The following is a 27,264-nucleotide window of genomic DNA, read 5'->3' as shown; positions in this document are numbered from 1 at the left end:
GAGTTCAGTTGGTTGCAACCACACGGCTAGATGCCACTAAATGCCACACACTGGAAAAACAATAGTATCGATGATGTAATCTGGGTACCGTGCATGGCTGAGAATAAAACTGAAACCTTGAAGTTTAAAGGATAAGTAAACTATTCTGGCTAATACTGATAGGTCTCTGAGGAAGAAGAGAAAGTTTGGAAGAAAATGTGAGGATGCTCATGTTGTTGGCTCTGACCTCCATTCTGGCGACTCTGAAGCTTGTCCCCCCTCCACAGTGTGTGTGTGTGTGTGTGTGTGTGTGTGTCTTTGAAAACAATGATTTTAAGTTATGTCATAACTTAACTAGAGAGAGAGTTTGAGAAAGCACCAGAACATGGTAGGCAGAGAGAGACTTCTCAGCAGCTGTCAAGCGTCACCACACACTCCTGACAGGCAGCAGCAACTGAGGGCCAAAAATAACCCTCATGGTCTGGGCCCCTACCAATTCATGGTCGGGGGCCGGGGGGCTTTCTGTCAGCTAACAGGAAAAAAAGCAAAACAACTGACCATAGAATGAAAAAAAACAAGATGCTCAATAAGTGTCAACACATTTCAGATGTGTTACTTTCTGACAAGGTCGCTGGTTTTAATGACAGCTGGGTCCTTTCAAGACATTTTATTTCTCAGTGGACTAGCGAGACAAGTCACCACCAACCTATTCTTTGCATCTGTTGGTACAGTTCAAGAAGTGGATGGCTATTTTAGTACCGCGGGTGTGGAATGTGCAGTTGTCATTGAAGAACACAGAGGGCGAGGATTGGTCTACGAGTTCCTCAACTACGCTATCGCTGTATTTAACTCCTCTGTGCCTCTCTAACACTCCTCTCTCATCCGTTCACCGCTGACAATCGCTGTTCACCAGCATCTCAGGAACCAGTGCAGCTACCATGGAGAACGTGACAATATTTGACTCACCTGGAAAGGGGAGGGGTCTGAAGGCCGCCAAAGAGTTTTGGGCAGGAGATGTGATTTTTTCTGAGCCCAGTCTCGCAGCTGTCGTGTTTGACAGGTAAAGTAATGATGGAAATTGTGACAGTGGACGCTCAGTAGTGGGGGCTGTCTTTAGATGTGGTCATTCTAGGGATATTTGGGTATTTTAACAATATATTTTTGCGTAAGAAATCAAGATTTTTTACGCTGTCTGCCTTTTTAAAGGCCATACAGTCTGATTTGTGTTTGACAATGACACAAGTGTTCTCTAGTCTTGGGGTACTTTGTCATGTTGATGTGATTTCACGTGGACACGTGCCTGCAGCTCATCCTCAGGGGAATATTTTTACATAGCTGTAACTGAATGCTGCTGGTAACATGTAAGAACAAGCATGACAGCAACCTTATCTGAAACAACCAGAAACAAAGTTCCCCTTGTTTAATAACTAACTAATGTGTAAGAGAAAAATGTGACAGATAAAATTAGTCTTCTAGACAACAATGCTTTTTTTCATTTACTGTCAGAATTCCCATGTGTTTCTGAGTTATGACTTTTGAGGGATCTTTTAACAATATCTTGGAAAATAGCAAGGTGTAAAGTCCAAGAAAAGTTAGGGGTAGCCTATACTGAATTTGTTTTTCATAAAACTAACTAGACTTTACATCAAATTTCCTCTGTTTAAGAAGTACCCATAATCCAAGGAACCCTAATCCTGGCTATTTTTAAAGCTTTTACAACTGACTCTCTCTCTGAAGACTTTGTGATGATATGATCAAAAGGAATAACCTTTAATGCTCATCTGAAACATTGTCTTTAGAATAATGCACTTTTACAGGGCATTTGGTCACCAGGCAACTCCAACATGCTTAACTCTTTGTTGGACAGCTGTCTCTTTGGTCAGTTCTTTTTCTGTTGTACCCCCTCAGCTCAGACGGGCTCAGGTACCCCTTCATTGATACCACCTGTCAAGATCCAAATGCATTCATTTGAAATGTCTAAACATGTCAATGTTTAGGTCAACCTAGTCAAGTCTACAATAGAAGCCTACTAGCTATGTCTTGTTTCAACCATTTATACAAACTCGATCACCAGAATAAACGTTCAATGTATGTTTACGTTACGTTTATTCTCACGTTTCTTTATGTTTTCTGTTGTGACAACCCTGTCCTTATGGTGTGGTTAGGTTTTGGTACAAAACCCACTTGGTTAATGTGAGGAAATGTCTAGTCTCCGTTTTGGCCACAAACATGGCAGGGACACCCTGTTTTGTCGCTGTTTTGTCCAACTTTTCTGTTGCTCCAACACGGCAAATTGTCCAGAAGTCTCCTTAAAAAAATATCCACTGCGCTGTTAAAATTCAAATGTTGACTTTACGTAGAAAAAGTCAGGAAACCAATAACCTCAGAATTACCAAGTGAATTAGCCCATTACATTTAAGTTGTATGAGCTAAAAAGTTTGAACAACTTAAAATTGACAAAGTGACATTACTTGATACAATTGAGCAAACTGATTGCCTCAAAATGACCAAGTGTTGTTCAAACTTCCTATCTCATACAACTTTATTAACTAAAGTAAAGTCAACTTGGAGCACAGTGTACAGGTGTTAGGCTGCTCTTAACTCATTAGGTGGACATTTTGTTTTTCTTCAAAATGTTGTTTTTTGTGTTTTTTCTAATTAGTTGAGCTACTCCACAATCTTTTTACGCACCCCTGGGTAAGTGCAATTGTAAGCCTACCCCTGGGTCATCCCTGTCTCTTGTATCTACAATTTGCATGTGCTGTAACGTACGTATCATGACATCTTCCATTCTTCTGTCTCTTCTCTTCTTCTGCAGTCTAGCAGAGCGTATGTGCCACAGCTGTTTCCGCAGTCAACCGAAGCTACAGAGGTGCGGCCAGTGCAAATTTGCTCATTACTGTGACCGAACTTGCCAGCGTGCCGGCTGGGCTGAACACAAGCAAGAATGTGGTGCCATCAAAGCTTTTGGCAAAGCACCGAATGAGAGCATCCGGTAAGTGGAAGTGATGAATAAATGGACAGGATGTGTCAATCATTTCTTTTAACTTAATCTTGAGATAATGTGTGTCTGATCTTCTTGTGACCCTCGAAGTCACGTCTTCTTCTTCTTCACTGTTCTTTTGTGTGGTCAGTTTGGTGGCCCGCATCCTGTGGCGTCTCGACAAGGAGGGGAGCGTGGTGTCCGACATGCAGCTGACCACGCTGGACGAGCTGGAGGACCACATCCAGGACATGCAAGAGGATGAGCTGAAGGAGTTCAAAGTGGACATCCACAATTTTGTAGACTACTGGCCCCGCTCCAGCAAGCAGCACAGGATTGACGAAGTCTCACATATTTTTGGCGTGGTGCGTTTATATGTGTTGTCCTTTTATTGGCCATCACATGTCTTTCTGTTATGTAGCCCGGTCTAATTTACAATTAGTGCAATTCTACGCATATAAATTTTTTTCCTAGAAGCACTGTTTGTGACACTCAAATATTGCCAAAAAACAATGACAACACATTTAATATCATGTTTATCATCTTGAGTCCCCTAGGGTCTATCTTGTGATCATTTCTATTACAGTAGCAACTTTATATTGGTGGGATGAGGCCACATTGCCTTATATTAAAGGGCGTCACAGGGGACATCAGGGCTCAGATGAAAAAAACAAAATCATATAGTCTTTGATATATGCCATATAAGGCAATGCGATGTCCAAGAGGATAAAGGACGGAAACATTATAAACTACTTAAATAATATTATAATGTGAACAAGCTGTGTGTTAACATGAATATGTCCCCTCTTTCTCTCAGGTTAACTGTAACGGTTTCACTGTGAGCGACCAGAGGGGCCTTCAGGCAGTAGGAGTTGGGCTTTTCCCAAATTTGTGTCTAGTGAATCATGACTGTTGGCCAAACTGCACTGTGATCCTCAACCACGGCAAGTAAGTAAAAAAAAACAACACTTTATTTGGAAGTACTCTTCAATGACTTTTTTAACGTGATTAAAAGTTGTTTTCGGAGTTTGTGTGTATCTGTGCTGCTGTGGATGTGTGTGTGTGTGTGTGTGTGTGTGGATGTGTGTTAGGTTTGGTGTAAAACTGCTTCCTGTTTGTCTTTCAGTCAATCGGCTGTGAATACTTTGTTTCATTCTCAACGGAGGTGCGTTACCTCAACCTGAGCCTTTTTTATTCATTAGATCACCATTTAGACTGTTTAATCAACATGTCACAACACATAACCGCCTTCCTCCCTCCCACTCCATCCGTTTTAGAAAATTAAGTCTTTGTCCGTAGTACCCTTTGCACTGTAGGCTCGATGTGACTCTTCACATCAGATGTCCATGTGCTTCTTGAATGCTCTAACTTAACTGAGCTTATTTACCATAACAAAAGGCTGGTATGGTTTTTTTTCTCTGCACATTTCATCACCTGCCTAAAGCTAATTTTTCACACTTTATCTAACCATCCATCAAGTCCACACAAAGATTTCCTTGTGTGCTGCCACCAGTCACTTTGTGTGTTTTTCCATGCGTGATCACACTGTGTGTTTGTCCGTCAAACAACACAGATTGCTGTGTGAGAGTGCATAAGCAGCTTCTCTCATTTATAACAACTATCATTCCAATTGGTTCACCTCTAACACCATGTCCCACCAAGCTAAAACAACACCTCCATTTATGTATTGTGTTTTTAAAGCTAAATAGTCATGATTATTGAATATTTAAGCCTTATATTGTTATTATTGATTTTTTTTTGTTGTTTTTTGTGTGGATTGGTTTGTCACACATTTGTTAAATGAAGGGAGAAATCACAAATTGTGCTTTGCGTGTCTGTAAAATTTAGAAATAAAGAAATTAAATGAGGATGAGGAAAGAAAATATCCGTTTCAAATGGTCCAGACATGTATAAAATATTCTGCCTAGTGGGAATTCACACCTGGTGTCAAAATCCGTCCTGAGAGATCCGATCACAGGTAGACAGCCCGAAGTAACTCACTTCACACCTGACATTAACATGTGTCTCGACATGCATCTAAAGTGACCACTTATGTAAATTAACACGTGCATCCCTTGAACAAACGGACACAATGTTTTATACGCAAAGACAGAAATATCTTGTGAATGAAAAGAAATATCATGTATAACATTTGCCGAATTTACAAGAAGGTCCAAATAGTTTATGTTGTTTTGTCGACAGCGTTTCACAAGTTTATAAAGTTTCTCCTGACGCAACAATTTACGAAATTTAGCAATTCTGTAAGGGAGTCTGGGAAAGTTGCAACAAAGCAGCCTGCATTGGTTACTATTTTATGTATTTGTAAAATTTGATATGTTTACCGTCAATAAAATATCCTGTGAAGTGAAATCAGTGTGTTCAAACAGCAGCTAAATGTAGACAAGGAAGCACACGGACTTGTACTGTGATGCCCAGACAAATGGGCACTTTGTACAAGGAGAGAAATACCTGAATGTTTAGCATTTAATGCCAAATTTACAAGAAGAGTTTGGGGATATTGCAGTTATTAGATGTTACTACATGTGCGTACACACAGCTAAAACAATGTGTTCACATGCAGCCCACACAACCTCTGAATGTGGTCTGAGGGAAAGGATCTCAAATGCGTCTTCAATGTGTCTTGGGGGTGTTCACACCTGAACTTAGAGCTGTGAGATGAAATAGGATCACTCAGGACGGCTGTTGATAGCAAGTATGAACAGGGGCTTCGAAAAGGAAATGAAATTCATGAAATGAATGATCTGAATACTGGCTTAAGTGTGAAGTAATCTCTCTGATACATATTAACATCCACTCCTTCAATCCTTCAACTGGATTGACTGAACTGAAAGAAACACTATGGAGCAGAGTTTCACCATTCATCTATAACTATAGATGAAAGATTAAATGACTTGAACAAGTCAATCTGCGTGTGTTTCTGCACGTCTGCTTTTCTTTAACTGTGTTTCTCTCCCTCAGGATCGAGCTGCGTTCTCTCGGTAAGATCGAAGAGGGAGAGGAGCTGACAGTCGCATACGTGGACTTCATGAATCTGTCAGAGGAGAGACAAAGACTGTTGAAGGCACAATACTTCTTTGACTGCACATGTGAGCACTGCAAGAACCGAACCAAGGATGACTTGAAGATGGCGGGAAGGGAAGTGGAGGGAGTCAAGGTTTGTCTCTATTGAGAGAATATATTGGATAGTGCACAGGGCAGAAAGGACTAAGCCCTCTCACTGCATTTAGTATTGGATGATAAGGAGAGACGGGAAACATGAGGAGCAGAGCCACTGTGACTATTTTTAAGCAGAGATAACTCCCAACAGACTGTATGTGTGTGCATAGGAAAACAGTGACGTAAACTTCAATCTCTTAATAACTTCAATTACTTATCAGTATTTGAATGTTTTACCATGCAAGATGAATTATTATCTGATCTATTTTACACCACATTATGTAATCTATCTTCAACTTCCAATTCCAAACTGCCAACGGTGATCATTTAATACTCTGAGATGTGTAAATCAATACTTGACACACCATAAAAAGTGAGATAATCACCATGACCTTGAATGACACAGTTGGTCATTATCTTAATCTGTGAAACATTACACCTCTGTCAGAGTGACGGTTGCCAGTTCGCTCTGTGACTGTACGTGTGGGTCGGAAGTTTTAAATAGCATGTGTACGGAAAAGTTTATGGAGTTTATTACTGAAATCTGTCATACTGACCATAACCAGATAACCATGTTATGCCAAGTAAAGGAAGTAAACATGACAGGGCTCCTTCAGCAGGGTAAAGGTCCTCTTAATATAAAAATAATCAGGCCTTCACCTTTATGGACTGTGTAAAGGTGACCGGTGTTGTCTTTAAAAGTCTCTCATTGGCAGTGTGTTAATACTTGATCAGTGGTGCATTCATTAAAATTCCCTCGTTAAAATGTGATTATTGTCTTCCATCTTGAACTGGTAGCCTCCACCGGAGCAGGTGAAAGAAGCAACAGACTTTTGTTTTGAAATGCTGGAGAAGATGGACAAGGCTCGATTAAGTGGCGACTACCATGAGGTAATAAATCAAATCACCTACGACACTAAATACAAACCAGATTGAGTTGCTCAACGCACTGTGCTACTTCAATGTTCTTAAAGATCTTAATTTTGTTTTTGTTTTTTTGCCTCTTCAGGTGGTAAAGATCTGCAGGGAAACCATCAACAAAACAGAGCCGGTTTTGGCTGACACTCACATCTACCTGCTGAGGATGTGGAGCACATTAAGTGAGGTGCAAGCTTACCTGCAGTACTTTGAAGACGCGGCAGAGTACGCCCGCAAAATGGTGGATGGATATGTGTAAGCACAAAGACACTTCCCCATCATGTCCTTTCGGAGTCTCAAGTGTGAAAATTTTCATAAACACTCTCAAATAAATCTTTTCCCCGACAGGAAACTGTACCACCCCAACAATGCTGCTCTCGGTATGGCTGCCATGCGAGCAGGAGTGAATCACTGGCAGGCCGGGCTGATTGAGGTCGGCCACTCGATGGTCTGCAAGGCCTACGCCATTCTCATGGTCACCCACGGCCCAACACACCCCATCACCAAGGATCTGGAGGTAAACACCTTCTAATCTTTGTATGCCAAGTTTTTCTATGGCTTTGCTAGATAGATAGACACAGTTACAGACTAGCTGGTGAACATGGTGAAGCATTTAGCAGCTAATGAGCCAGACTTTCAAACACAGAGCTAAAAAAAAAGAGTAAATATTGAACTGACATTTGTCTGGTGGCCATAAACACAACTCCAAATGAATCATAATCTTGCAAGAACAAGTTTAGCTAATGTCAACTGTTATGTCCATAACTTGCTCTAAAATCATTTCAAGCTGCCTTAAATCTCAAAATCTGTACACTAGTGTACCTGGATGTGGCTATGCTTTTGTTTAGCCTTGTAAAAATATGTTTTTGGCTAAATTTCTGTTGGAGTGTGAAAAGATAGTTTTAAGAGCTGTAGTATGGCTCATATCTCAAGATAAGTGTTTTTAACAGGATATTCTACAGGTGAGAACGTGTTTTCTTACATGGTAAATTCAGATTTTATTCTGTTTAGCTTCTATAACACGTCTCCTTTCAGAGTCGTACAAATAATTGACAAAAACATACACGCTTACATGTTTATATTAGTTCAGATTACTGTTCTGATTCACCTGTAGTTTCTCCACATAGGTTTAAAAAAATGTGCTGGTGCAAAGTCAAAACTCTGGGTTACAGGCCTTAATATTTACTGTGACAAATTCATGGGTGAACATTTTAAAAGCACCGACGTTTCCCTCCTGATATTTCCACAGGCGATGCGTATGCAGACAGAGATGGAGCTGAGGATGTTCAAGCAGAACGAGTACGTGTACCACAGTATGAGAGACGCTGCTCTGAAGAACAAACCAATGACCATGATGCATGAACCCAAGGGTGTGGAGGAGGGCATCAAGAATCTCTTCCACCGGAAGAAATAACCACAGCACCGCAGCCATTTGACGATCAAGAAAACCATCCTATTGTTTACCGTTACCAGTGTTCTGAGTGTTGGTGTGCGAGTCCACTCATTTAGTCACGTGGTCATTTTCTTTTGTAGTTCCACTTTTCATTAAAAACATGTCACGTCACAACTTGGGCATTTTGTTTTTTCAATAAACCCAGTGAAACCACAGACACTCAATCTCAGATGTAGTCGTATTATTTAATCATGTGGTGCAAACATTTTGTACCTGCAGCTCATTATGCCATCAAAACTTTACTTGAGCATTGCCCTTTTTCTGCTACTTTACACTTCCACTCAACTCCATTTTGGAATCAAGTTTGACTTTTGGCAGCTTTATACAACACTGCGTCAACCCTGAATAAGGCTTGAACTGCCCAAATATCCCAGCAATTTAAATAATTGTTGCCTGCACAAATGTAATAAAAAAAATGTTGAGTGATATTCAGTTGGTAGTTTTGCTCCAAATACGTTTTGTAATACGTCTTTGTATGAAAGACATTTAATCTCTTGTACTTCCTGTTCAATGTGACTACAGGCATCCTTTAGTACTAAGCAATGATTTAAGAAAGGCCAAATAAAAATGTTTATTCCATTTAAAAGAATTGAATGTTTGAAGTGTTTTGCATTCAATATCTTCCATTTCAAAACTGTACTGGCCTGAAAGTGTCCTGGAACAACCTTTTCAGAAACCACTTCTCTACAGCGGTGATTTGTTAATGTCTAATGACGGCAAACCCCAAGTATTGACGCAACAGCTAAATACTTAATTTGCAGTCAGTGGTTTGTTGTGGCCAGCTGCTACATTGAACTGTTGTGGAGCAAATCACGCCCCCTGCTGTTCACATCAGTTTAACCCTCCCCAACCCATGTATCACTTTTAGCAACATCCTTATCAACATTAAGGCCCCATGACTGCACAGCCACACATTTTGTGTGAAGAGACAGTGCCGAGAGTTACAGCAGCAGAGTAGATATTAGTGATCACTTATGTACCCTTTCTGCCCTGAAAATTGATTAAGCCCTTTTCAGCTCCTGTTGCTCATTATGCAATCAGTTCTGTCTCGCTCCCTGCAGTCAAGACAAGTGACCTTTAGTCTGTTTTCAAGTCCAAATACATTTTCTGTGGCCTCCCACGATGTTCCAGTAATGCAAACGCTTTTAAATCCATTTTTGAATGACTGCCAGTTTAACATTTGGAAATAAAAAAAAAAAAAAAAAAAAAAAAACTTGCCAGAATCTAGTTTAACAGTCAGTCCCATTTTATGTCCAAAGAAACAAAGACAGTTGTGCCTTTCATATTTTTATTATCACAAGTGAAGTGGTCTTTTTACACACGTTTGCTTATCCTCTTGTATACAATGCCACCAAGAGTCATAGTCTGTCAAAAAAAAAAAAAAAAAGGAAAGTTTTAGAAACTTGTTAAGAGTCATGCAACAATGAATCAGCAAAATTATGCAGCACTTTGTATTACTCACATTGCAAATTGTGTTGGCATCCACCATTTCTGTGCAAGATTCGATCCCCTTCAGGCTGACCTTCAGTTTGTTGCCGTCACGCTTAACCACCGCCTTGAAGAAGCAGGACAAGATAAGTTTATATCCCCAGACAGAGACAGATAAGCATTTCTTGACCAAGGTCCAAAATAATTTAGTTACAGAGTGAAATTACCAGACAGTGCAAGTTTGAATCTTTAAATTTCATGTCCTGGCTTACCTTCAACTTCTCTCCAGTGATTGTCTCCAGGTCTGCCTCCTTTCCAATGGTGAAGGTATTGACAAGGACCTTTGGGCCGGTGGTGACCGTCACTTTGAAGTCGTCACCATTCTCCTCAATCTCAGAGACGCTCTTGATGTCCTTGCCTTTCTGGATGAGTTCATCAGGGAGACCTGAGACAGAAAAAGCAACTGGTTAGGAAACCACTGCAGAAAGTGTTGCATTTGCTTCCTGACAGTTGTAAATTTAGACCTGTAGATTAACATTGCTAAGTAAGTCAACAATCCATGTTTGATTGCAAAACATTTAACAAAAGCCCAGTTTTACAGCCACTGTGTCAATTTGAAAGCTAGCAGTCAAAGATAATTTCATGAAAGAAAGCTGAACTCTTACCAATCGCCTTCATGAAAGGCTCAAAGTTCTCCTGAGACTCCAGCTGGTATTTTCCAGAGAAAGACATGGTGACAGGCAGCGAAGGTAAAGTGAGAAGTCGATATCTGCATGTTTTTATACTCTCAGACTCCAGCCCAGCAATCATTAACCACAGGTGTCTCCAATTAAGGCAGCTCCAGCCCACTTCTGGGCAGATCCACCACCACAGATAAGCACAGACAGAGATAACAAAGGTACAAGGTGACCAGACTAAAGTTGGGTAACTCTGAGACAGAGGGGAAAATAGTAAATGTGTGACCGCATTTTGAAAGTCACACTAACATATGATGACACTGTGTGTATCGTACCCCAAAAACAGCTGACTGGATATAGTGTTGTTTGTTTTCAGTCGGCTGCTTTCTTTCTTTCATCATCCTCTTTCTGCCTCCTCAATCTTCAATTTCTCACAGTTTTCCACCCTTCTGTCTTTCCTTTAGTCAACTCCTTCATATCTGTCCCTCGGCCCTTTGTCTAACACAGCTTTTTACACATTTTCTTTTCTTTTTCTCTTTGTGAAAATAATATAATACGTTTTACAGATGTTTTTTTCTGTAATGCCATTGGTAAAATCTTCTTTTTAAACATCCCCTGCATTTCAGGTGAAACGATAATAAGTTAATAAAAAAAAATCTGCCATTGAAACAGGTGAAAATTTACTAAAAACAAAAAGTTAGAGGCTGCCAAGGCTGACCATGGTTTGAGTCTGTGTTTCAACATTTGTAATAAATTCACAGTAATTTCAAGCCAACATAAAACAGATATTTTTGACAGGAAGCCGGTCCATCTGCAGCCGTGTTTTTCACAACAAAATGGATATATTTAAGGAGACCTCGGTACATCTCCAGCTGTGTTTGTGGTGACAAAACGGGTTGTTTTTAACGAGACCTCTGGACATCTAGCCATGTTTGTGGCAACCAAAGCATGAATTTTTGTCCAAAACATGATGTTTTCCTAACCCCTAACAAGTGGATTTTGTGCCTAAACCTAACCAAAGCAAAAGCACGGCTTTGTAAAGTTTTAATTTATCCGTGGTTTTGCAGGAACGTACTTTACTAACATTTATTCTAGCGATAGGGTTGCTTCAGTTTAGATTAATAAGAAGTGTGCGTAGTTTTCATAGTAGTTTCGTAGTTAAAATATCTATTTTTGTGCAATCTGTCATATATTCTTCATTTTGTTAAAAGGTTGATATTTATGCCGCTGGTAAAAACCATGAACAACTGAACTCAGTGTGAACTTTAATCTACAAATCATTACAAAGGTCCTTTACTCAGATGACGTTACTATTCAAGATAAGAGAACACAAGAGAGAGAGCTTTCACAGAGCAGATCAAGATATGAACAAATAATTGAATCAGGCACAATGTCAATAATCTCTCATCAGTGTTTCAGAGTGGTGTATAGTAAATCTATTTGGCCCTCACCTTTTTTACGAAACAGGAGCTTAAGGTTAAACCATGAGGTTAACAAAAATGGAACAAAGGTGACTACCGCACCAGATAACTGTTATAACTGTTGCAACAGTGTCACTGGAGCTGCCATGAAAACACACACAGCGTCATGTTAGGATCCTTTGGATTATGCAAAGCTGAACTTCTGAAAGATAAAGACGGCTGTGGGCTTTGTACATTTGGTGATAGTGGAATATAGTGTAACACTGAGCCTGATAAGCTTTATGCTGACTTTTTCTAAAAGGATTTAAAAAGGTTTGTGACTCTAAAGTAAAAACCCAACACTTAATACTCTCTCAAAACTTTATTTCAACATGCAGATATCTGGATGACCACTGTCAGTATTCATCCCTATTTTCATACATAAAAATATATTGACAAAGGCACTCTACAGAAGTACTCCAGGGGAAAGAGCAAAATCAGACAAACAGAGAAGAACAACCATGTGAACTACAACTACTAGTCCCATTTCGTCTCCACGGCTGAAGAGTTTCCCATGAGACCTTGGTGTCAGCAGCAGCTCATTGGTGAATTCGATGAGGAGAAGTGTGACCGGCCAGATGCAGGAGCCTGAGGATGATGTCACCGGTGTCGCTGCCTTCGAATTGGCTGCTTTGATCGTCTCCCTCCTCCTCGATGAGGCAGGATTGGTCTGTGGTGCAGCTCTCTGTGGCAGATAAATAAATAAAGGAGGAGTTATTACTCAGATCATGGCGGTCTCTTGTTGCAAACACACAACTTTACAATATGTTGTTATCAGCTTTTGTGACCTGGGAGCGTGAACCTCTTTGAGGAATGATCAAAGCAAAGTTCACGGTGACTGAAGAAGAAAATGCACAGACAAGAGTATGTTGCTTTTTTAACTTCACTTTACACTGGGGAAAACAATTATGGTATCAAAAATACCAGTATAAGTAAATTATAAATATATTCACATGTATGCATATATATCGGAAATCGTCTGATTGCTGACAAAAGAAATTCACTTAAAAATGTGATACTTTGGCTCTGATGCATGCAGTCTTAAAAGTAACATGTAACTAATGCTGTCACATACATGTAGTGGAGTAAAATGTACAATATTTGCCTCTAAAATCTAGTGGAGTGGAAATACAAGTTATCAGAAAATGGAAATACTTAAATAAAGTACAAGTTCCTGAAAAATAAGCTAAATCAAAGCTTGTAATTTAATAGAGAGATGCTAGAAAATCACATAAATCAATCAAGTAACTAAGTATATTTGATCAGGTATTGTACTTGAACACAACTCTGAGGTACTTGTATTTTAAATTTACTTTTACTTCAGTAAAGGGTCTGAATACTACTAAATGTACTTCCTGACCTGCATCGCAGCAGAGTCCTGAAGCAGCGCAGCGTCCTCCTTCAGATCCACAGGGTCTCCCTCCCGCCTGGCAGGGGGTGAGCAGGTAGTTCTCCTCCACACAGTGAGCTGTTTCTGGGGAGCCCAGCAGACAGCCGAGGCCCTCCCCGCAGCAGATACTGGGGCCGAAGCAGCGGCCCCTGTCTCCGGGGCCACAAGACATGCACTGGTGGAGGAAATGACTGATTATTAGGATGTAATGTCAAAGCTAGTTAGGACTGTGCAGAGCATATTTATTAGTGAAGCTTTCTGAAGGGACTCTCTGACTTTTATTCCCTTTTTTTCTGTGTGAGCACAGTGTTTCAGTCCAATTACAGATCTTTTAAGTGCAATTGTCAAGATTCAAACAAAACTTTTCTCAGAAGGCTCTTAGACATGTCGCCATTTAGAAGTTTTTATTGCATGTCCTGTTGCTCTTTTTGAGGTTTCTTCCGTTTTTGTCCCCGTTTAAGTTTTTTTTTTTTTTTTGTGAGTTCTTCCTGATCTGAATCAAAGATGTAAGAGGTACAGATTATAAAACCCTTTGAGTCAAATTTGTGACTTGTGATTTTGGGCTACAGGGTTATCATAGTTTGGGATTTTTCAATAGCTTTCATTTAAATTTCTTTTTTTTTTTTTTAATTCAGTGTAGTTTGGTGGGTATGCTCGTTTCAGTTTAGTTTTTATTGTTTAAAAATGTTGAGTTTTTATTAGTTTTAGTATTTTTTGAATGTAATAATATCAGGGGTATTTTTCAGGGGAAAGATTTAGGGAGTTAGCGAGTCACCTAGACAAATCATCAGTCTCAATAAACACATGCACCAATGTCATGCACAGTATAATATCAAATTGTTTTTGCTTTTTTTCTTAAGTCTAGTTTTTATCCTCATTTCAGTCAACTAAAATGTTTTTCAACACCTAGTTTTTATTTTAATTTTAGTCAACTAGGCTATAATAACTTTCCTGAGTTGTTGTTGTGGATTCGTCTCTGTGAATCGAGCAAACATTTCTAAGTTTTATGCTTCACAAAGGAAGTCAAATAGTAGTAACAGCGTCTCACCTTGCGCAGTGGTGCATCCATGATGGACCTCTTCCCTCCGATGGGACAGTTAGAGATGTAACACGCTGAACATACAGACAGGAGGAAAACAAGGCACACGGACACGGCAGCTCCAGTCATCTCTGCTGAGAGAGTCAAAGAAAAATGGAAATATAAAACCAGTTAATACCCAAACAATCTCAAAATTCAAGAAAGATATGAATCGACAGAAGAAAAACTCACTTGTTGCTTAATCTCTTGACGAGCAGTCGACTTCAAGTGATCGTTTCAGATGTTCAGATACTTCTTGGGTGTCTCTGACCTGTCTTATATACCTCCAGGGCTTCTTTGGAGAGTGACACAGAAACCCAAAAGCCACTTAGAGATCCTTAATGAGCCCCTTTAAGTTACCGTCACCTCTGGAGATGATGAAGCTGACCACTGGACGGGCCGCGGGTCAAAGGGCCAGCCACTTCTGTGGCCCGCTGTGCTTTTTGCTATTGAGGATCGTTTTAGAAAAGGCCTGTGGTGCGTGACCGTGCATGTTAGAGACGACAGGAAAGGGAGCGAGGTCAAGTGGAGAATGGAGAGATGAAATTATTCATAGTGGACACGTGTATAGTACAACTTTAATCTGCTTTTACTTAAGAAAGCATTTTAAAGACTTATTAAGCATCTTTTCTAGGATAGAATGTTAAAAAAAGCCAGTTTCAAAGGTCACGAAATGAAGTTTGTCTCTAAATTCGGCCTGCTGAGCCGCCATGTTGGCTCGGAAGTGCTTTACACAGACCGGATGTTTGTAAACAACAACAGCAATGACAAAAAGACACACACACAGACACACACACACACCCACAAATCTTCCTTTCTATTAATAAAATCCTTAATTCCTCACAGGAATTGACGCACACATCGTCCGGGTCTGAGGTTGATTGGTCTCATGAGCTAATTAACACAGTTAATGATCGGCCACAACCCATTAAACAAGGTTTCTCCGTCTCAATGATATGAGCTCAATTACTGCAGCTCCCTCCTGATCCACTGACTGCCACCTCATCTCAATTAAAAAAACTAGTTGATAACGTCGTCTTTTGTTCGCCAATTTATAGCAGGACATTGAGACGCGGGCTGACATTCGTTTATTTAGATTTCAAACCCACAGACACATCGTAAAACTTAACTAAAGTCACCACAAATAAGATGAGCTGTGGTCTTTAAAGTGGTGGAAGCTGGACAATGGGACTCTCTTGCCTCCTTGTGGCTGTGTTGACACATTTGATCTATTTGTGCATTCATTTTTCAGCTACCGGTCTCATCTGTCAGGCTTTTGCAGAAGGTGGACAAAATAACAGGAATACCTTTCATGCAATATTGTGCAATCTATCCTTTAGAAAGAAGAAAGAAAGAAAGAAGCTTTTATCTAAAAAGAAGGAAAGAAAAACTGAACATCAAAAGGTTTCACAGAGGTCAGTGTGTGTTGCAGGGCATTTCTGCTGGATTACATTATATTATACATGTGTTAACATTGCCCTAACACTGTGCACATAAATAACTGACTATTAACTTTGTCTCCTAAAAGACCTGAAATACTTTTTAGAGCTGTTCAGAAGCTTAAAATCAGTTTGTATTCCTACTCAGTCATTCCTCACAGACAGATCTCTGAGAAAGAGAAAGGCTGAGGTCATCTGCTGCATGTCACTTCACAGCTGTTAAACATTCAAACTGCATTGTTTTCTGGTGCAACATCTGATCTTGCCTCCCCGCGTTCCTTCCAAAAAGCTGTGCAAAATCCCTATTTCATAGAGAAATGGAGATGTCTATCTAGTGTTTCCTTATTTTTCTGCAGGAAGGCACTAGGCTTGTTGACTTCCTCTCCCCTCCCTTCCTTCCTTCTCTCCGAAGGTACTCATCTGAAAAATGAGAACAAAGTGATTGTTCCTGTTCTCTTTCTTAAGTCACTTCAAATGCTATCCGTGGACGAGCGGCTCATTGTCAGGAGAGTTGCAGCACGAGCAGGAGGGAAGAGAACGCAGGTACGGGTACAACAGCAGCAGCTGCGAGCAGCCAGCACTTCAGCCACAGCATCACAGAAAACACACTCGGCTACACTCAGCTGGTAAGTTTCAGGCTCACACACTTCGCCGCAGCCTCACACTAGCACACACACACTTACATGGCACTGACTGGCATGTGAGGAGGGGCTTCAGTTTTTAATGGATTGTTTGGAATGCATGGTGTGGCAAAGTACAGGCTGGGGTCTCTGCACAGTGGGAGAGGTGAGGAGGATAAAAGAACCGGATCAGAACCAGGAGATGGTTTGATAAAGGAATTACTGAACATTTCAGCATGCAAGTGAAAATGTTTGGGAAGAGGCAAAATAACTTTCTTTGTGCTTTCTGCATGTGGTTTATGTTTTCTATACATCACTAACATCCAAGTGCTTGTGTCCCTGTTGTGTGTATTTGCATGGTTTGTTGATATGGAGCGACATTCCCTGTTTTTTTAAAAGATATTTTGCAGAAACAAAATGACACCGTGAGTTGTATAAATGTGAGTTTGTGATTTTATCTGCACTGATCATGTTCATCTCATCACACCAACATGACTGAGATATTATTCAATCAAAGTATACCATCTGCATGAATCAGAGTCTTGTAAAAAGTAAATTTAGAAAAATAACTTTTAAGACAATTTTCAAGCAAAATACCAAAATATTCCCTCATTTCAGATTCTAAATAGAAAAAAAGACCTTCAAAGATGTCAGGTTGTTAGAAAATAGCAACTTGAGCCCAGCCAATATATCAGTCAGCTGAATTCATCTGTTTATTATTGTTTCAGTGCGCTGATGTCGTTTTAAACTGTTAAATATCCTGCCTGCACTACATATTCTTGTCACAAGTGAGTGATCCTTTTTTCATTCCCTAATGTTGCATCCACCCCAAAAATCAAGTGTCTATCAGGCTCTAATTGTTACAGTCATTCTCCACTATAGTAAAAACGAATATATGAGAAATGATCTGCAGCTTCATTTACAAAAAAAAACTTTATTTGCAGAACTGCAGCCCTATAGATGATAATATGTGTTTTTGTGTGTATTATTATGAAGGAAGAGTCGTTGCTCTATCTGCGACAACCAACAGAGATGTAACCAGATGTGGTTATGGCTACAGTGGTGTTTGGATCACAGCAGTTTCTTATTGATAAGCACTGAACTATTTACAGGAATAGTACAGATATGCACCACATTGCTAAGCACAATTTAGACGTCATGCAGAAGTACAGGACAGTTCCCCTCTCAGAATCACTATCTTTTAACCCATGACCATCACCTACACCAAAGTAAGCACATAGAGACTGCAGTGGAGATATCATTTATAGGTACGTGGCATCTTATCATGTCACAATTTTATTCTTATCAGCTTCTTAATCAACCTCAGACTTCAGGCTGCTCACAGAGATACAGATTGAAAACACCATGTAGCTTTTATCGGTGAAGGAGAAAAAGGGGAAGCTCTTCCTGGCTTCCTCAGTGCAAACTAAAAAAAAAAAAAAAGATGAACAGAGCAGAGAAAAAAGACAAGGAGAAGCGAAAAGTGTGCGGGAGGTAGAGGTGAACATTTCACTGATAACTTCCTAATTTCAGGAGAGGAGGAGATCTGTGAGAAAGGAAGAAGTGAAAGGTTTCAGGTTGAAAACCAAAATGTGTGGGTGTATACTGTTCTCTACGTGTGCCCGGTTACTTTTCTTTCCACAGAAACCTTCAAAGAAACAGTTTCATATCATAAGTAAAACCAGACGCAGAGGCATTGGATTCACTTTTGTAAACCTTTCCTACGAATGACGGGTCTGGTTTTGAGGGCTACACTTATAATTTAGTGGAAAGTACATATTTGAGGCTCCTACTCTACTTCATTTTTCTACTTCACTACATTGATTTAACAACTATAGGTACCAGTCGATAATGACTTTGGCCTCTTGTCTGTGAGTTTTCAGCAGGTCCATCAAAGAGACCCTCAGTAGGATGTTGAATGCAGGACTTTTACTTGTAATGGAGTATTTTACATTGTGGCAAGCTATTTAATACCTAAAGGAGTATTCCACCACATCAGCGTTGCACTCCCACAACATTGTCAAACTCACAATGAACAGTTTAAAGAAATAAGGATCAGAAACGATGCAGCAGAACAGAAAGAGATTATACCACGCGTTCTTCTTCCTTGTCATAACCTCACGTCTACATTGCCCACAATGCAACTTGACCACTGACGGTTCAGTCTGAGATTTGAAGGTGTGTGAAATAAACTCTGTTGTCATTTTTCAGTTGCAAACTTGTAGTCTTGGGACCCATTCAATGCAAGTCAGCACATTTCATGCAGCGGCCTCCAGAGCCCCAACAGACTTTATACAACTTTTTAGTAGTCCCTCAGACCCTTTACGTAAAGGATCTGAATACTTCTTCCAGCACTATAACTAACTTCATCCATCTCTTCTTTTTAAAGGGAAAGAAGATGGAAACAGACAGAGTTCATTATTCACCAGCAAGAAGTCCTCCTCTCAGAGATGAGCTCAGACAGGCATCTCAGCACAGTTTCTACCTAAGCCCACCTCCGCTCTACATTAAGCCTCCAAAATTCTCCCCTCCCAGATACCCCAACATATCACCCACCAGAGACACCTACAGTGCGTTCAGCCCACCTGCTTTCTATCCCATGCTTGGCCCCGGTTATTCACAAAAGGAAGGATCCCAAAAACGCAAAAGAACTCCTTTCAAAATGGACGCCCCAGAAGGTGAAGCTCCTGATGGAGCAGCAGAGGAGGCAGAAGAAACCAGCAGAAAGAAGACGGTGGACCTCACCCACATCCCGTTCTCCCTCCCACATCGCCCCATGCTTTCCCCATCCCCGAAGCCCATGCCTGGTATGATTGAACTTAACAGACTGCAGCTTCATCACAGATCACCAGGTATGAATTTACCTGTGCAGGTGAAACAGGAGCCTCTCAGTCCTTCCCCTGTTTGGCCTCCCTCTCCCCTCCTTCTCCACCCTCCCTACTTCCCATCTCTCCACCACAGCCTCCTCCCGTACCCCTTCTTCATGCCTGGCCCCGTCATGCACCTCTCCCCTGGCTCTTTCTACCCCAGAGAGGACCTCCACCTCAGGCATCGCAGTCGTGAAGGACCTCCTCGCAGTGGGGCGACCAGTGCTGAAAAGCTTGGTCTCAACGTCCATGTGGATGACAGTTATTATGTAGATGTGGGAGGAGATCAGAAGAGATGGAAGTGTCGTATGTGTGAGAAGTCCTACACCTCTAAGTACAACCTGGTCACGCACATCCTTGGGCACAACGGCATCAAGCCGCATGGATGCCACCTGTGTGGGAAGCTGTTCAAGCAGCTGAGCCACCTGCACACTCACCTGCTCACCCACCAGGGCATGAGGCCCCACAAGTGCACGGTGTGCCACAAGGCCTTCACTCAGACCAGCCACCTGAAGAGACACATGATGCAGCACAGTGATGTGAAGCCATACAGGTACATGATTTGTAGCATGTTTTTTTCTGCTTCTTGTTGTTTTGAGCTGCTCTGTTTTTATTCTAATCTTTCACTTTACCTGCCCCTCCAGCTGCAGTGTGTGCGGCAGAGGTTTTGCTTACCCCAGTGAGCTTCGCGCCCATGAGCTGAAGCACGAGAAAGGCCAGGAGAACGTATGTGTGGAGTGTGGTCTGGATTTCCCCACGCTGGCCCAACTGAAGAGGCACCTGACTGCCCACCGTGGCCCCACCCTGTACAGGTGAGCACAAAAACCCACTGTCCCTTTGCTAAAACATCTAAATGATTGTGATTTAAGCAAAATCACAACAGTGGTATCACTTTTCCCATTTAATTCCTCGTCAAGAACGCAAAGAAGTAAATCTCCCAAAATGTTGAACGACTCTGTTGTCTCTGTTCTCTCTTCGGCTGTGTAAAGAGGTTTTTGCACCTGTTGTCCCTGCAGGTGTGCAGAGTGCCAGAAGACTTTCCAGTACCCGAGCCAGCTTCAGAACCACATGATGAAACACAAAGACATCAGACCGTACATCTGCAGTGAGTGTGGGATGGAGTTCATCCAGTCACACCACCTGAAACAGCACACGCTCACTCACAAAGTAGGTTTAATTAGGAGGGCGACGAGAAAAGACAGCCTTTGTCGATGTCTTTTGACAGGGGTTGGAAGTGAAAGCATGTTTTTTTGGCATCAAACAGAGTTATCATTTTGCTGTCACACATTTTTATTAATGCTTTTGCACATTTTGGACAGTGAAGATTGCTGAAAGAGTTTGGACACTAGCCAAGCATGTTGTTTTGGCAGCTGTCTCAAAGCAATTGCCCCTTAAATTCTGTCTCTTGGACCTATTTTATCCACTTAGCACCCAGTTTTCTTGGCATCATTCTATACACCTTTCCCCCAAAAAGGATGTATTTGGTATCTTTGAAAACTTTGAGATCCTCACAAAACATTAAAATAAAGATAGCAAAATAGAGCTCAGTGCGATTTTAGAGGTTAGACTAACCAGAATTTTAAGCAGAAGACACACTCGTCTGTTGACCACATTTCTCACACCACTACTTCCACATTCTCTTGTTCTTCAGGGGGTGAAGGAGCACAAGTGTCGCATCTGCGGGCGTGAGTTCACCCTGTTAGCCAACATGAAGCGTCATGTCCTCATCCACACCAACATACGGGCCTACCAGTGCCACATGTGCTTCAAGAGCTTCGTCCAAAAACAGACTCTCAAGGCTCACATGATCGTCCACTCGGACATCAAGCCATATAAATGCAAGGTTGGTCAAACTTAACACAGCATGTGTTAATCTTATTTGTTCTCTTGTTGAGAGTAAGACGAGAAGATCGATACAACTCTCATGTCTTTACAGTAATTAGAGACTGTAATCCCAAGAAAAATGACATATGTTCAAGTGGCTGGCATGACTCTTAATGGGATTTAGAGGCTGATGGATGGGTCAACAAAATGCCGTACTTAATTATGGCGGACCACGTTTTTCTTATGGTTTCTTACCGGCAGTCATCATGGCCTTTTTTAACCGTGACCGTACATGTGCTCTATGTCACAGTTGGTAGCATTTTACATGCGTCAATCCCTTTTTTATTTAGAAATTAAGTCCGCCAACATAAACTTAACAACCGGATTCCAGCACAACGCAGAAGGTCCACAGAGCCCCCTTAATGATGTGGTTATTATTGTAACCATGACTACAAAGGTAACCTTAACAAGGTACCTGAAAAACAATGTTTAGCACAACCTAGCCAAGTCGCTTTTTTGCCTAAACCTAGCCAAACCTTAGCACTGTTGTTCTGAAAGGCAGTTAGGCTACTAACGGCAGTCAGTGAGCTTAGCTTAGCTTAGCTTAGCTCAAAGACTGGAAACAGAGGAAAACAGCTAGCCTGGCCGTGTCTGAAGGCAGCAAAATCTGTCTTCACTAGCACTTCTAAATCTCACATATTGTCACGTTATATTGCATTTCTTTTATCCGTACAAAATGTGATATGCAGGAGGTTATTGGCAGATTTGTTACTTTTGGACAGAGCAGTGTAGCTGTTTTACTTTGTGTCCAGTTTTTGTGCAAAGCTAAGCTAACTGCCTGCTTGCTGTAGCTTCAGATTTAGCATCAGACTTGGGAGTGGTATTGATCTTCTTATCTCACTCTGGGCCAGACGCTTCTTTTGCAAAACTACTCCTTTAATATCCACTCCTTTTCCTGTAAGGTGTTGGATAAAGGCATCAACGCTCCAATACTCTCTCTCGCTCTGTACTATAAACAAAATGTAGCAATGCGTACTTAATCGCACTCAAGATCCAAATGTGTAATATCTTAGTGGTAGCTGCTATTAAAGGATTTCCCCACTTTTCTGGAGTGTCTATTTTGACCTTGGTGTTTTGGTCAGCGGACTGAGACGATGACCAGATAGCAGAGAGGCTTTTGGCAATAGGACCCTCCTCGTCCATAGGAAGGATATCGCTGCACAAACTGCCTCTCTAACAATGGCCCCCCAGCCTCCCCGGAGAACAGGGCCCTCAAATAGATTTCATCTTGCTTTCTCTGCTGCTGGAGGGAGCTTCCTGTTTTCTCACGGTCCTCTTGGACAGTTTACAGTCCCTCTCTCCTCCTGAAGGAAAGGACCACCCTAATAAAAAAGAATGCAGAGGAAGGACAGCGCAGGAGCTGCCCTTCCCTGTTCTCCTCCTGGCCCTGTCTCGATGTTGCTTCCTTTCTCTCTCTCTCTTTCTGTTTTTCTTGTGTGTGTGTGTGTCTGGGAGTGAGAGAGAGAGAGAGAGAGGGGGGAAGACAAAGCGGAAACGAGGAAAACAAGGATAGAAGGAGGGAGACAGGGTGTGTGCATGTGTGTGTGTGTCTATGTGTGAATGCCTGCACATTCATTCATGATTACGTGTAGCTCTATAACCAGGCATTCAGCAAAAATTAGTCATCTAACAAAGGAGCTTTGGCAGAGGAGGAAAAATAATAGGTGGAAGGTGTTGGCCTATTGTTTTTGTATCCTCAAATAGTGTTTACTGCAGCCAGTGGTGGGAGGTAACTGAGTATAATTACTCAAGTACTGCGCTTACATGAAATTCAGAGGGAAAATGGGTCGTTTTTAGTCACTCCACTGCAGTTATTTTAATGCTAGACTTACTTTTTACTCAGATTGAGATTTGACGTATAAAACATATGATACGCCTCTAAAATATGGTGATTTGCTGACAGTATACAGATTAGTAAAATGAGTACTTTTACTTTCCATACTTTGAATAGATTTTGCTGATAGTACATCGGCACTTTTACTTCTACAAGGAACTTTTCTGTTGATTCTGGCAGACAATGTGGAAAAAAGTTGATGAAGCTAATTAAATTTTGGTTTTGTGCCGTGCCACCAAACTACAAAGCAGCGTCTTCCCTCAGGCTGTGAGACTCCTCAATTTATCCTCACCAAAACACCATTAAAAAATTGTTTTAGTTTCGACCCAATGGCAGGAATTATGTAATAATGATGCAGAAATAGCCAATCTTCGCGCTGATGGTCTCGTTTGCTTATGTTGATGATATAGAGGCATCAGCATTAAATTGAACCTGTTTCATCACCAGTTAAAAACTTCTTGTATTATGTTAAAGTTACATTTTTAAACAGAGTAAATTAGCACTGAAGTATCGATACTTTTAATTAAAAGAAAAGTTAGACATTATCAGAAATATGCTTTGCAAGGATTAAGACGAAAAGATACCACTCTCACATCTGCTCGTAAATATGTAGCTTTAGCCAACAGCCACTTAGCTTAGCTTAGCATAAAGACAAGAAAAAGTGGGAAACAGCTAGCCTGGTTCTCTCCAAACAAAATACACTTACCAGCACCTCTAATGCTCACTAATCGACACGTAATGTCTCGTTAGTTTCATCCATACAAAAACGGAATTGTACATTGCTGGTAATGTTGTGTTAAATTTGATTTCTTATTTTGTTAATGAGAACTTGCCTTAAACTTCTTTCTTTTGTCTTTCAGCTTTGTGGGAAGGAGTTCAACAGGATGCACAACCTGATGGGCCACATGCACCTCCACTCAGACAGCAAACCCTTCAAATGCCTTTACTGCCCGAGCAAGTTCACACTGAAGGGAAACCTCACCAGACACATGAAGGTCAAACACGGCGTCATGGACAGAGGGCTGGATGAAAGATGTAAGGATGCACAAAACATAGATGGTTTATGCATTTTTAAATGCAAAAGTTGATTGATGTAATTAATTATGTCTCTGACTTCAGTGTTTAGGCAAAGAGGACGATTCTGCCTGTCCAGCCCCATGGGCCTCCTCACCCGCTTCAGCCAAGAGGAGCCGTTTGACCTTTCCCAGAAGCCTTCAGGCCTGCCCAGCCTCCGCCTCTCCCAGTCTGATGGCGAGAGCGTCCCTGGAAGCTCGTGTCAGGAGGAGGATGAGGAAAGTTTGTACAGGAGGAGCCAGTACAGCCCCGAGGTGGACCAACAGGAGCTGGAGGAGAGAGGGCAGGGGTCCCCAGCTGAACTAAGGCCAGAGGAGAAGCAGAAAGAAATGTATCAGCACGGTTTAGATGAGAGGGAGTCAGGGAATGAGGGAGACTCTGTCGATCCCAGAGGTGACAAGATGCACCTCTTAAAGTCAGAAGAGATGGCAGATGAATCTGATTCAGAGCTGGGTGACCAGGAGTACGATCATGAGGCAGGTCGAAGACAGTCCTACGATTATGACTCTGATTCAGAGCTAGAAGATTACCAAGAGATAGATGAGACAGAGCAAAGCAAACAGCACCAGACTAGATTGGAGAAAGGTGAATACATAGGTTCAGAAGAAGAAGAAGAAGAAGAAGAAGAAGAAGACAAAGAATGATCATTTTTAGTCAGAGAATGAGAAGAAGATGCAGTATTTAGGGAAGGCAGATGTGTTTCTTTGACAGGAAAATGGAGAGGATGTTCAGGAGACACACCCCTGAGGAGAGAGGAAAGAGTGGAGGTCTTTAAATAAAACTGATTATGGAGGATGTGGTGTAGTAGCTTAGCATGACAAAAAAAAAAAATACGAAGACAACATCTTTATTAATAAGAGCGACTGAAATACAAAGCTGTGAAGAATACAGAACATATCATACTCTGATTAATGAGTCACTGACAGGATGACAGGGAGGACAATGTGCATTTATGAGTAGAAAAGTCTGATTAGGGTGCAGCTTTTTGTAAATAAAACGCCAAAATGTATTTAATAATTTAGTTTTTTACAATCATTTTGCAATACCCACTCAAATATGTAATTTTTATTTCATTTTTACTCCGTTGTCTGTTATATTAAAATCAAAAATATGTTATTGCTCAAATCATTGTGCATGTTTTATGGTTATTGGAGTGTCTTTCTAAAATAAACTGTGATTTTGTTCTTTTTTTTATGTCTTCTGTTTAGATTTTTTTAATCAACATGCCTTTGTCAGTGTTTATATTGTACGGCAGTGTAATGGTGGTATGCAAGATAAATGCTAAAATAAAAGCTTGAAAACACAAACCTGTGCACTAAACCTGAAGCTTTTTTTTTCTCTTTTTTTTTGACGCCTTATAAACATTCCTGTGAATAATCTGAAAGAATATGAGCCCTGGTAGTAAATGTCAGTCCTCTCCGTCTGACACGTACTTCACCAAACCAGAGATGATTGCTGTGGCTTTTCAAAAAGCTTGCCTTTCTCCCCCCAGCTTCTCTTTCAAAGTAGAGGAAGAGGAAGAGAAAACACCTCTCCCCTTCTCTCTTTTAGGTTGTGATCAAACGGCAGTGACGGACACAGTGGGTGTCCCAGACAAAGGCTTCGTATGTCTGTATGACTCAGAACAAAGCATTGTTTCTGCTCATTGCAGAAGCTCCACTGAAAATAGAAATACTACTCAAAAGAAAGAGAAAGTTTCATGGAAAAAGTAGAGGAAGGTGCATTATCATTCAGTGCATCATGTGGGGTATCTCACATGTATCTAATTACTACAAGGAAGTAACTGAGCAAAAAAATAATTAAATGTATTGTTTGGAGCATTTCAATCCACACTGATGGGCGACAGAATCACCTTATACCTCACATTAATGTGCCAGTTCAGGTAAACATTGAGTCATTTCATGTCAGATGAAATGCAGAACAACAGCTTCTCGTTTTCTACCAGTGACGACCACCGTGTCCTACAGGGCGAAACTGCAAACAGTTTGAGGAAGTTCTCACATCCTCCTCTCCTTTCCTTTCCTCACCTACACGTTTCAATCCCAACCGCTGGGCTCAGAGACGAACCGTCAGCAGCATCATATTGTGCAATCTCTGAGGGACATCGTGTCTAACTGATCACTGCTCGGAGGCCGAACGAAAGAAGGTGTTTCAGGAAACTCTACCTCTCCTGCGTGTTTTTCATGAACTGAAACTTTACAGACCATGAGAATCAAATCGCACAGGCACACAGGAGAACAGGTAAATCACGGTCTGATGGGAATATGAATCATGAAGTGAGAAACAGTTGATGTTCTGCTTTGCAATGAAAAGCCAACACATTTACCATAACCATGACAAGATGACAAGAAGGTGTCTCTATAGGAAAAGGACAAATCACAGTTTATAAATCAGTGTGTTGTACGACACAGAGATAATTAAAATGCTTCAAACTGTGGGATTTATAGGCAACTGAACAAAAAGCGTTAAAATATAGTTGATGTTACACATTTACACTGTAAATTCAAGGCAACTGTCCTGAGTTTTACGAGCAAAAACTTCTGTATTTCAAAAATTGTTGAGACTTATTGATTTGATATCTAATAATTCAATCATTTAATTATTTTAAGCACCCAACTAATGACAAAATATGTTTGTCTATGTCTTTTCACCAAATCATAGGCAAGCATATCTTTTATAATCTTTCTACAAAACTTGTGATTGACTTAAAATTCAACAAATTATTGAAGACATTTATTTTGGATACAATATGAGGGTTTTTTTTTTTTTACTGTGCGCTCAATGAGCACAATTCAGGTGGCCTTAAACAGTGACGTAAAACTGAATGTTTCTTCTACAGCAGATAACTCCAAGAAAATCAAAACTCTCCCTGATGCTCTCCATCATCACCTGCAGTCAGTTATGGCAACAGTTTAACCCGGTGACAAATATGTACATGACACTATAAACCAAGGTTAACCATCAGTCTGCGTTGGTGTTTTTCCATTGCCTTGATGTTGCATC

The 27,264-nt window shown here is 40.9% G+C and overlaps 4 protein-coding genes across 4 annotated transcripts; 2 read left to right on the top strand and 2 right to left on the bottom strand.

The window, feature by feature from the left end:
• The first annotated feature begins 760 nt into the window (after positions 1-760).
• smyd1b (SET and MYND domain containing 1b) lies at positions 761-9,099 on the top strand. Its single transcript, XM_073466758.1, has 9 exons — positions 761-1,039; positions 2,798-2,974; positions 3,114-3,327; positions 3,780-3,910; positions 5,942-6,137; positions 6,938-7,030; positions 7,149-7,312; positions 7,406-7,574; positions 8,307-9,099. The coding sequence occupies exons 1-9, from the start codon at positions 918-920 to the stop codon at positions 8,469-8,471; spliced, it is 1,431 nt and encodes a 476-aa protein (XP_073322859.1). The 5' UTR covers positions 761-917; the 3' UTR covers positions 8,472-9,099.
• A 682-nt stretch (positions 9,100-9,781) lies between these two features.
• On the bottom strand, positions 9,782-10,812 carry LOC140996375 (fatty acid-binding protein, liver-type). Its single transcript, XM_073466759.1, has 4 exons — positions 10,604-10,812; positions 10,211-10,383; positions 9,973-10,065; positions 9,782-9,875 (listed from the first exon to the last, which is right to left on the bottom strand). The coding sequence occupies exons 1-4, from the start codon at positions 10,746-10,748 to the stop codon at positions 9,825-9,827; spliced, it is 462 nt and encodes a 153-aa protein (XP_073322860.1). The 5' UTR covers positions 10,749-10,812; the 3' UTR covers positions 9,782-9,824.
• Positions 10,813-12,614: 1,802 nt separating this feature from the next.
• LOC140996611 (isotocin-neurophysin IT 1) lies at positions 12,615-14,633 on the bottom strand. Its single transcript, XM_073467048.1, has 3 exons — positions 14,514-14,633; positions 13,436-13,640; positions 12,615-12,760 (listed from the first exon to the last, which is right to left on the bottom strand). The coding sequence occupies exons 1-3, from the start codon at positions 14,631-14,633 to the stop codon at positions 12,615-12,617; spliced, it is 471 nt and encodes a 156-aa protein (XP_073323149.1).
• Positions 12,935-25,572, top strand: znf366 (zinc finger protein 366). Its single transcript, XM_073467047.1, has 8 exons — positions 12,935-12,939; positions 16,448-16,608; positions 18,992-20,022; positions 20,114-20,281; positions 20,486-20,636; positions 21,121-21,312; positions 24,048-24,222; positions 24,307-25,572. The coding sequence occupies exons 3-8, from the start codon at positions 19,001-19,003 to the stop codon at positions 24,903-24,905; spliced, it is 2,307 nt and encodes a 768-aa protein (XP_073323148.1). The 5' UTR covers positions 12,935-12,939; positions 16,448-16,608; positions 18,992-19,000; the 3' UTR covers positions 24,906-25,572.
• Positions 25,573-27,264: the final 1,692 nt, after the last annotated feature.

This window comes from Pagrus major, chromosome 5, assembly GCF_040436345.1.
Source record: "Pagrus major chromosome 5, Pma_NU_1.0".
Classification (NCBI taxonomy): domain Eukaryota; kingdom Metazoa; phylum Chordata; class Actinopteri; order Spariformes; family Sparidae; genus Pagrus; species Pagrus major.
Note: the sequence above shows the minus strand (reverse complement) of the source record. Positions and strands in the feature narration are given on the sequence as shown.

Bases quoted from the DNA above. Each gene is read 5' to 3' on its own strand.
- znf366 (XM_073467047.1), top strand. From the start codon at position 19,001: ATGGAAACAGACAGAGTTCATTATTCACCAGCAAGAAGTCCTCCTCTC. The intron at 20,023-20,113 runs GTACATGATTTG...CTGCCCCTCCAG, and splicing joins AGTGATGTGAAGCCATACAG to CTGCAGTGTGTGCGGCAGAG. The intron at 24,223-24,306 runs GTAAGGATGCAC...CTCTGACTTCAG, and splicing joins CAGAGGGCTGGATGAAAGAT to TGTTTAGGCAAAGAGGACGA.
- LOC140996611 (XM_073467048.1), bottom strand. From the start codon at position 14,633: ATGACTGGAGCTGCCGTGTCCGTGTGCCTTGTTTTCCTCCTGTCTGTA. The intron at 13,641-14,513 runs GTGAGACGCTGT...TTCCTCCACCAG, and splicing joins TGGATGCACCACTGCGCAAG to TGCATGTCTTGTGGCCCCGG. The intron at 12,761-13,435 runs GTCAGGAAGTAC...TATCTGCCACAG, and splicing joins AGGACTCTGCTGCGATGCAG to AGAGCTGCACCACAGACCAA.
- LOC140996375 (XM_073466759.1), bottom strand. From the start codon at position 10,748: ATGATTGCTGGGCTGGAGTCTGAGAGTATAAAAACATGCAGATATCGA. The intron at 10,066-10,210 runs GTAAGCCAGGAC...TGCTTCTTCAAG, and splicing joins TCACTGGAGAGAAGTTGAAG to GCGGTGGTTAAGCGTGACGG. The intron at 9,876-9,972 runs GTGAGTAATACA...TTTTTTTGACAG, and splicing joins ATGCCAACACAATTTGCAAT to ACTATGACTCTTGGTGGCAT.
- smyd1b (XM_073466758.1), top strand. From the start codon at position 918: ATGGAGAACGTGACAATATTTGACTCACCTGGAAAGGGGAGGGGTCTG. The intron at 1,040-2,797 runs GTAAAGTAATGA...CTTCTTCTGCAG, and splicing joins GCAGCTGTCGTGTTTGACAG to TCTAGCAGAGCGTATGTGCC. The intron at 3,328-3,779 runs GTGCGTTTATAT...TCTTTCTCTCAG, and splicing joins TCTCACATATTTTTGGCGTG to GTTAACTGTAACGGTTTCAC.